Source organism: Nannobrachium achirus (genome assembly GCF_963921795.1).
Source record: "Nannobrachium achirus genome assembly, chromosome: 21".
NCBI lineage: Eukaryota > Metazoa > Chordata > Actinopteri > Myctophiformes > Myctophidae > Nannobrachium > Nannobrachium achirus.
Window position 1 is genome coordinate 683,854 of NC_137828.1, and position 10,632 is coordinate 694,485.

Genomic DNA, 10,632 nt, shown 5'->3' on the forward strand with positions numbered 1-10,632 from the left:
CCACAACCTCCACCCCACCAGGGACCCCCGGAGCTCCTGGGACCCCCAGGGACACCCTTCCACCGCCGCCAAAAAGTGCAAAAATGACCAAATGACCACCCAAACGGGGCTGTTCACAGGGAATTCCTGGGGACCATAGACTCCTGGTGCTCCAGAATGGATGCCCCTAGTGGAGGACCCCCACTACTGCAGCACACATAAAATGCCGTAACTGGTACCCACGCGTCCGCCTCGGCGGCGCCAAGAGAGACGTCAACATGAATCTGTCCCATATAGCGCCACCATCAGGCCCATTTTTTTCAAACACATTTTTGGACACTGCTCCTACAGATTTTGCCCTAAAATCACGAAAATCGGTACACAGTATGTCTACACTCATGTCATCAACATGGATCTGTCCCATATAGCGCCACCATCTGGCCGATTTTTTCAAACACATTTTTGGACACTGCTCCTACACATTTTGCCCTAAAATCATGCTGCGACCTGACGGTCGCTTATCTCCCGATTAGGGAGTCTTACTGGTATATAATATATATTAACCTTATTGATTATTGATCTCCAGGGTGAAGCGTTGTGCGTTCTGTAACCCTAACCCTTATTGATTATTGATTATTGATTGACAGGGTGATTATAATGTATTATTGATTATTGATTGGCAGGGTGAAGCGCTGTGCGTTCTGTAACCGTGGTGATGACCTGGCCGCAGGTCAGGGGTCGTTGGTGGTGTTTGGCCCCTCCCCCGGCTACATCCCCGCCCACATCCTGAGGCGACGCCCCCCCGACGACCAACAGGACGATCACCATGACGACTGTTACCACGACGACCAACACAACGCTACGTAAGACTCACCAATCACCTGTCAATCACCTGTCTCCACCAGAACATCCACCCAGCCAATCAGCAGCAAGCATAGCATCATGACTACAGCCAATCAGTAGCAAGCATACTGTAGCATCATGACTACAGCCAATCAGTAGCAAGCATACTGTAGCATCATGACTACAGCCAATCAGTAGCAAGCATACTGTAGCATCATGACTACAGCCAATCAGTAGCAAGCATAGCATCATGACTACAGCCAATCAGGAGCAAGCATAGCATCATGACTACAGCCAATCAGTAGCAAGCATAGCATCATGACTACAGCCAATCAGTAGCAAGCATAGCATCATGACTACAGCCAATCAGGAGCAAGCGTAGCATCATGAAGTCATAAAACTGCAGATCTACAAACTCACAATGTGCAGATCCAATTAAAGTATTCCTCTCATCTACAAGCTCACAATGTATAGATTATTACTTCAGAAAAATAACATCTTATTGATTATATTGATCATTGATTAATTGTGTGTGTGTGTGTGTGTGTGTGTGTGTGTGTGTGTGTGTGTGTGTGTGTGTGTGTGTGTGTGTGTAGGTGCAGTAGTCCACACAGCACTGATGGTGAGTAGAGTTCTAACAGACATTATTGATCTTCTGATTGTTTTAATACTCATGTATCAGTAATCAATACTTGTTTTCATTCATACTCATTAATACTCATGTCGATACAGTAATCAATACTTGTTTTTCATTCATAGCAGTACAAACTGTTAATAATATTATTGAATGTTTTCTTTGCTTGCTATTTATTATAATGAAATACCAAGGACTTCCAACGTAATAAAGACTCAAAAGGTCTTATCCTTTTAAGCAGGGTGTTTAACTGTACTTGTACTGTGCTACATTTATATTGTATTGACTATACTTGTACTGTTCTACATGTTTGTCTGATAAAATACTCAATCAATCAATCAATCAATCAATCAAAGCTCATGTAGATACAGTAATCAATACTTGTTTTAATTCATAACAGTACAACAGGGGTTGACACTAAGGTCTCAGAGGCGCGACCGCAGTTTTCCCGGTGAACCTGAGCGCAACGGTGGGGGCGTGGGAGTGTGGGGAACACACCACTGACTATTGCTGATGATGGAGAGGTTATAATATAGCTTTATGTATTGAGAATGAGAGGCACTCTTGCCGATTTAGTAAGAGACTTGTCGCCAATTGCAAGATATTTAAAAGTTATTTGGGGCCATGATGATAACCTCTTCTTCCCACAACGAGACTAAGGATTTATATTGTCTGTGTTATCTACTATTACATTTTTCTTAGAGCCGCATCCCACTTCCAAGCCCATACACGCCCATTTCGCCTCCACTTCAACTCATAGCTAGAGCAGATGTCGGTAGAGCGTAGGGAATAAAACCGCCCATAACTCTATCATTGGCCCCCCGTTGCCATGGTGACCGCCGTCCATTGGCTCGTATTCCCAGCTATGGGACCGGCGGATCCAATTTCAACCGAGGGGGGGCGTAGCCAGAACACACACACACACACACACACACACACACACACACACACACACACACACACACACAAATAGCTAATAGTTAGCTCACAACTTTCCACTTTTCTCTTTCACCTCAATCGCAGTAACATCCGTATACACCACGTCAGCGCATCACCAATACGTTTTATTCATTATTATTATTATTTTTTTTTTTCCAATTTTTTTTTCTCAAACATTTTTTTTTCTCAAAACATTTTTTTTCTCTAAAATTTTTTTTTTGAGAAATTTTTTTTTTCTCAAAACATTTTTTTTCTCAAATGTTTTTTTTCTCAAAATTTTTTTTTCTCAAAAAACTCTTTCTCAAAAAACTTTTTTTTTCTCAAAAAACTTTTTTTTTCTCAAAAAACTTTTTTTCTCAAAAAACTTTTTTTTTCTCAATTTTTTTTTTCTTTAAAATTTTTTTTTTGAGATTTTTTTTTTCCTCTAAATTTTTTTTTCTCAAATTTTAATTTTTTTTTCTCAAAATTTTTTTTTTTCTCAAAAATTCTTTTTTTTCCTCAAAAAACTTTTTTTTTCCTCAAAAAACTTTTTTTTCTCAAAAAAACCATCAGATCGTGGCCACCCTGTACCTCAGGGATTTGTTTTCGACGAATATTTACTCCTATAGGCTTAGGCCTTTTCAGAAGTTAATTTAATGTTTTCCATTTAATGATTTCCTTTATCGTCATCTTGTGCTAATGCACGCAACTGTTTTCTCCAGGTTTTAAGGTCTTATTTTAGTTGTTTCTCATAAGCTCGCGACCCTCCTTGCCCATCGGCCCCCACCGTTGTGCTCAGGTTCACCGGGAAAACTGCGGTCGCCTCAGAGGCACTTGCCCATCGGGCAAGTACAGGTCATGTTCTACTTTCCCAAAGGTCAGGACCACTTGCCCGAAAAGTAAATTGTCCATTTGAAAATGAAAAGTAAAATCGTTCAATTTTACACTTTAAAAATGTCATACCACAATTTTTAATAAAATACCTACATAGCTATGATTGGTCCCTGGAGCCCACTTTGAGAACCATTGTTACAGAGTGTGTCTGTGTGTGTCTGTGTGTGTCTGTGTGTGTGTGTGTGTGTGTGTGTGTGTGTGTGTGTGTGTGTGTGTGTGTGTGTGTGTGTTTCAACAGAGGGGGCGGAGCTATCAGAGTTCTTGGAGCAGCTCGGTCCAATCGGGTTGCCACGCGATATTAACGTCAAATCACTGTTTGACCCCACAGGTACACACACACACACACACACACACACACACACACACACACACACACACACACACACACAGCTACAACATTTAAAACTATCAGTTACATGTTAGCTAGCAGTTAGCAGAGAGTCTGGTTCGGGTTCGTGGTAAGGGGGGTACGGGCGGGTTACGTTCCGTGCGGGTTATGAAAAAAAGTTGACCCGCGCATCACTACTGCTTATAATATGATGATTGACATAAAACCTGAAACGCCATTCTTACCCCGACGATGCCCCCGCGATTTAGAGAGAATGAACGTCTTTGTCTTTTTGCTGTCAAATAATAGTAAAGAACCCTGTTTTGACCAATTTGAGACAGTGCAAAGTGTCTCTCAACCAGTGAGTGCAAGAGGGAGGGGTTAGGTTAGGGAGTGAAGACTTCAATATATTGTCCTAGGCCAAGTCAAGGCCTAAGATGCAGTATAGAGAAAAGTGCTTTCGCCATCTTGTTTTTAAAAAGAAAGAATGTTGCAATTTTAAATTGGGTTGGTTCCCCTAGTTCATAAAATCCTACAGGTCATCTTGTAGTTTATGTCCTGTGGGTTTTATGTGTGAGACTGTGCATGGCACAGTTAGGGTTAGGGTTAGGGTTAGTGTAAGAGGGAGGGGTAGGGGATTTCCAGCTAGTTAGAATTAGTCTCCTGGCCAACAGAGTAACGAAGGCCAAAACATCCTTCTCCAATTTAGAGAGAGATGGTAGTGAGGGGAAGACCCCAGATTTGTATATTGTTCTGTGGCGGGCGGGCGGGTTACGTTCCGTGCGGGCTGTGGGCCGTGCGGGTTATGAAAAAAAGCTGACCTGCGCATCACTACTGCTTATAATATGATGTGTGTGTGTGTGTGTGTGTGTGTGTGTGTGTGTGTGTGTGTGTGTGTGTGTGTGTGTGTGTGTGTGTGTGTGTGTGTGTGTGTGTGTGTGTGCATGTCTCTATGTGTGTGTGCATGTCTGTGTGTGTGTGTGTTTGTGTGTGTGTGTGTGTGTGTGTGTGTGTGTGTGTGTGCATGTCTATGTGTGTGTGTGTGTGCAGGTCAGTGTTGTGCTCACCTCCAGTGCGCAGCCTGGTCAGATGGGGTGATTGTCAGAGGTCAGAGGTCAGACGGGGCGTGTCCCGGCGAGGGCCAATCACTGCTCTACGTGGACAAAGCCATCGACTCAGGAAGCACCCAGGTCAGTTTACCTTATTAGGTCACATCCTGACAGGAAGTGTCCATATTAGGTCATATGACAGGAAATGTCCATGAGATCATGAGATATCATGATTATACTTAAAAAAAAAAGTGTACAGAAAGAGTTAAAAGTATGTTTTTATGTGGCCTCACCCACCAGTTCATTAAGTATGCCTGGTTGTCATGGTGGGTGGTGACCCAGCTGAAATACCATTCACCCACACCCACAGTGTTGGGTGAATGGTGACCCAGCTGGAGTTGTGTGGTGTGTGGAGGTCTTGGGCTACTCAACTTAAGATGGCTCAGGGGCCACTCTGCAAAATACAAAAAGTCCAAGGGCCACAAGCTAAAAGAGATTTAGACAATGATTTTTTTTTAACTCATTACATATAGAAAACAAATAAGGAAACACACAGAAAACAGCCACGTTTACATCTATAAGGACAGACCTCATTGAACAAAAAGATTCTCATGGAACGATTAATGATGAAATGATGAAGTTTCTTCTTTAGGAACAAACAAAATAGCAAAAAAGTCTTGTATAAAAGGACAAATATTGTATCCTAGTAGAGAGAAACTGAAAGTAGCCTATTTGTATTGGTATGACCATGAGGGGCCACAGACATGCTGCAGGGGCCGCATGCGGCCCCCGGGCCGCAGGTTGAATAGCACTGCTCTAACAGATGTTATTACAGGTGTGTGTGTTGTGTGGAGGTCTTGTAGATCTAACAGATGTTATTATTACAGGTGTGTGTGTTGTGTGGAGGGCTTGGAGCTTCGTTGCGTTGCCAGGCAACAGGATGTGGGCGGAGCCTGCACTTCCCCTGCGCCGTCGCCATGGGAACCACGGACTGGAGAGACAGAACTACACACTGTAACAGACACTCACACACAGGTACACACGTAGAACTACACACTGTAACAGACACTCACACACAGGTACACACGTAGAACTACACACTGTAACAGACACTCACACACAGGTACACACATAGAACTACACACTGTAACAGACACTCACACACAGGTACACGCATAGAACTACACACTGTAACAGACACTCACACACAGGTACACGCATAGAACTACACACTGTAACAGACACTCACACACAGGTACACGCATAGAACTACACACTGTAACAGACACTCACACACAGGTACACACGTAGAACTACACACTGTAACAGACACTCACACACAGGTACACGCATAGAACTACACACTGTAACAGACACTCACACACAGGTACACGCATAGAACTACACACTGTAACAGACACTCACACACAGGTACACACGTAGAACTACACACTGTAACAGACACTCACACACAGGTACACACATAGAACTACACACTGTAACAGACACTCACACACAGGTACACGCATAGAACTACACACTGTAACAGACACTCACACACAGGTACACGCATAGAACTACACACTGTAACAGACACTCACACACAGGTACACACGTAGAACTACACACTAACATACACTCACACACACACACACACACACATACACACACACACACACACACACACACACACACACACACACACACACACACACTAGAGTTGTGTAGTAACACTTGTTCTGCTAAGCAGCAAACTCAACATGCTATGATGATTTTCATTCATATTAGGATAAATGTGCACAATGGTAAAAACTAATGTCTTTGTGTGTGTGTCTGTGTGTGTAGCGGTGTGTGTGTTGTGTTCCAGGGCGGGCGATGTCATTGGTCAGTTGACGTGTTGTTGCTGTGGCGACCGTTACCATGGCGACTGCCTGGACCCCCCGGTGTCCGTCACCATGATGAGGAGAGCAGGGTGGGAGTGTCCACAATGTAGGAGCTGTTCTCTATGCAGGTAAACTACATTACCCATGATGCACCATGTTATACTATACTATAACCTAACGTCACTATGATGAGGAGAGCAGGGTGGGAGTGTCCTGCATGTAGGAGCTGTTCTCTATGCAGGTAAACTACACTACCCATAAGGCCTAACAAAATAAAACATTGGGTTCCGGTTGGCTGTAATTTTAGGGCTGAGTAGGTAGGGAATTTATTTTATTTTATTTTTTATTTTTATTTTTTTGTGGGCATGATGGGTAGCAAGGAATTTTATTTTATTTCCTCGTGGGAAGGATGGGTAGGTAGTTTTTTTTTTTTTTTAATTTACAGTTTTAATCAATCATTTAAAACAGCAATTTTGAATTACATTTTAATGTTTAATTTACATTTTAATGAATTATACAAATGAAAACATATTTCAATGTCTTCTCTTATTCTGAAGAGATTAAGAAGTCGACCACCGTCTGGAAGTATAATTGCTGCTAGGCTGCTAGGCAACATATCTTATTCTGAAGAGATTGGCCACCGGAAGTGTTAGATTTTCCAGCTTAGATTTTACAAAGGAACACAGCTTGGCGAGCGAGCGAGCAGTGATAGTCGCAGACGCACCGCACCCAGGCAGAGAGACCAGAGCCGTTTCTGGGCCCATGGGGGCCCTAAGCGTGATTCTGCTATGGGGCCTTCCTGCGGGCGCGAGCGTAGCGAGCGCCCACGAAAAAATATTAGGCCTAATTATTTTTATCATTTTTTAATCCATTTTATAATGGATATATATATATATATATATATATATAAATGAATAAATAAAAAACGACAACAACAGGCAACATATTTTTGCTATGTTTGAAAAATAATAGGCCTAATTTTTTTTTTTTTCATTTTTTAATCCATTTTTTAATGGAAATATTATATAAATGAATACATAAAAAACGACAACAACAGGCAATGCATTTTTGCTATGTTTGATTTGTTCTTTTCTTATTTAAAAAAAATGAAAACTCCCCCATGGGGTGCTGGAACACCTGCAGCACCCCTAGGCCCCCTTGCCTACCCCTTGGTAGGCATTTCGCCTACCAAAATGTAATTCCTGGCTACGCCCCTGCACTGGCAGAGTCCTGCACAGCAGCCACTGTGCCAAATTCACTTTCACTTTCAGCATGTGGATGCTCGGAAGCAAAGAAGTCACCACCGTTTGATTTGATCATTCCTTAGTCAATTATGAAGGGATTTCAAAAATTAAAACGTCTCCATATTGATTGGGAAGTCTACTTCGCAGAGGGCCTTTGTGATTCGCTAATCGGTCCTTTAGTATCCAATTCAACTTGTATGAGTTGAAGCTGAGGTTACATTCAGTCTCACAGATAAATATTGTGAAAATAGCTGATCTAGCTTGTAGATCGGCGAAGCCGATACCAATCAAAGCCGCTACCGATCAAAGCCGATAGAGGCAATATCGGCTGTTTGGCTGTTTAATCGTTTGAAAAGGATTAACCATGCAGCCTTTAGATCGGCGGTGCCCTACGTATACGGCTTGCCGGCACTGAGAGAGACACATGGGGGTCCGTAACACAAGCACTGTTGCCGCGCAGTCTTTCAGAGGAATGCCACGCTGTCATAAATGTTTAGTCTCCATATCACGTCTCTCTGTGGCTGTGCAGGGCTGAGCTGTACTGGTGTCTGAGCTGCTAATGTTGTTAGCATCGCTGCCACTTGTTGACTGAGCACCACTCAGTCTGTCCCCCGATTGTGTGTGCGCGCGTGTGTGTCTGTTTGGAGGAATACACGTTGTCACGTAAACTCACATTAGTTTAGCCTCGGGAACCGGGGACAGGTCCTGACTTCGCGAGTGTGGTCGCAGCAAATATATTTTTTGTAAGACGTTTTTGATCGACTCGGTCGGATTTTGCCTTTTTTTTTTTTTTACTCCAAATGCCAATAAAATTATCTGGGTCGCACGTATTTAATAGGGTCGGTCGCCTACCAGAATCCAAAATATTTTTTTGTTAGGCCTAACCACCTCTACCACCTAACACCATACTATACTATAACCTAACGTCACCATGATGAGGAGAGCTGGGTGGGAGTGTCCTGCTTGTAGACGATGTTCTTACTGCAGGTAAACTACATTACCCATAATGCACCATGTTATACTTTACTATAACCTAACATCACCATGATGAGGAGAGCAGGGTGGGAGTGTCCTGCTTGTAGACGATGTTCTTACTGCAGGTAAACTACATTACCCATAATGCACCATATTATACTATACTATAACCTAACATCACTATGATGAGGAGAGCTGGGTGGGAGTGTCCTGCTTGTAGACGATGTTCTTACTGCAGGTAAACTACATTACCCATAATGCACCATGTTATACTATACTATAACCTAACATCACCATGATGAGGAGAGCAGGGTGGGAGTGTCCTGCTTGTAGACGATGTTCTTACTGCAGGTAAACTACATTACCCATAATGCACCATGTTATACTATACTATAACCTAACATCACCATGATGAGGAGAGCAGGGTGGGAGTGTCCACAATGTAGGACCTGTTCTCTATTAGGGTTGGAGGCGGTAACCGCCGTACCGCCGTACCGCGGTATACCGAGGTCTACCGCGGTGTCAGTGTGCTTACCGCGGTAAAAAGACAAAAAAAAGTCTATTTTTTATTGGAAAACAAGCGAGTTTTAAAACGGGGGAGAAGCGAGGACCGCATGCGCTCCATGCCGCTCTGCTCTGGGCCGTGTACCACACGTTGGAAGCCACATACGTCACTCAGTCACAGACCCTGCACACAGTGCACATGCAGGGCAGGAGAGTACGGAGCACAACTCTTATGACGGAGCAGCAAACTTTCTCTGTAATCCACTCGACACAAGGATGTTAATACATATCTTGTGTTGTGGCATATATTTTTTTATTCATACGGATTACTGGCGGAGCGCGGGCCGCGTGGACTAAAACCGAAAATTAAACTATTTTACTTTTTACACCGCGTCGCACGTTGTGCCCGCCCGGCGCGTCGGCGATTTTATAACCTTTTCTGTCAAGTCTTGTAACTAAAACCTGTATATAGCCGCACTCAATCACTGCGATTTGAGAGTTGAGACGTAACGTGAGTTTACAGAATCACTGTACACGATCTGACTACCCGTCCTCCTCTGGTTTGTTCACACAGCTGTTTGTGTCTGAAAAGCCCAAGTAGCTAGCCTACGTTACTATGGTAACCCGACAGTGCAGATCTAAAAGCTCAGAACGCGTCGCGGATGCGATGTGTTGTGAGCTTGTAGATCTGCTCCTTTGAAAGCCATACCCGCTGTGCTGTACGGAGAAGTATAACTCGGGCAGTCAGGCTGTGGAGCTATATATACTCTATGCTGTGGAGAGGCGACTTTTGGGAAGATGATTGCAATATTTTGGCTTATCGCCGAACCTTAATTAATAGATACGGGGGTGCGGTAATTACCGCAGTACCGACGGTAAATGGGAAGACGGTAATCGCGGTAACAAAATGTCCATACCGCCCCAGGCCTATTCTCTATGCAGGTAAACTACATTACCCATGATGCACCATATTATACTATACTACCCTACAACCTAACTATACCTAACCCTAACCCTATAACACCATACTATACTATACTACAACCTAACTATACCTAACCCTAACCCTATAACACCATACTATACTATAACCTAACATCACTATGATGAGGAGAGCTGGGTGGGAGTGTCCTGCTTGTAGACGATGTTCTTACTGCAGGTAAACAACATTACCCATAATGCACCCTACACCATATTATACTATACTATAACCTAACATCACTATGATGAGGAGAGCAGGGTGGGAGTGTCCTGCTTGTAGGAGCTGTTCTCTATGCAGGTAAACTACATTACCTATAATGCACCATATTATACTATACTACACCATACTACCCTACAACCTAACTATACCTATCCCTAACCTACATAGAGCTGGGTTGGG

General features: G+C 43.3%; 1 protein-coding gene across 1 annotated transcript in view; it reads left to right on the top strand.

Moving 5' to 3' along the window:
* LOC308307202 (histone-lysine N-methyltransferase 2C-like) overlaps positions 1-10,632 on the top strand; it is a 173,709-nt gene that overhangs the window by 17,161 nt on the left and 145,916 nt on the right. The window contains exons 6-11 of the mRNA XM_080752373.1: positions 663-842; positions 1,419-1,444; positions 3,507-3,596; positions 4,647-4,786; positions 5,533-5,680; positions 6,491-6,656. Coding sequence (XP_080608499.1) covers positions 663-842; positions 1,419-1,444; positions 3,507-3,596; positions 4,647-4,786; positions 5,533-5,680; positions 6,491-6,656 — 750 coding nt within the window. The remainder of the gene's footprint in view (positions 1-662; positions 843-1,418; positions 1,445-3,506; positions 3,597-4,646; positions 4,787-5,532; positions 5,681-6,490; positions 6,657-10,632) is intronic.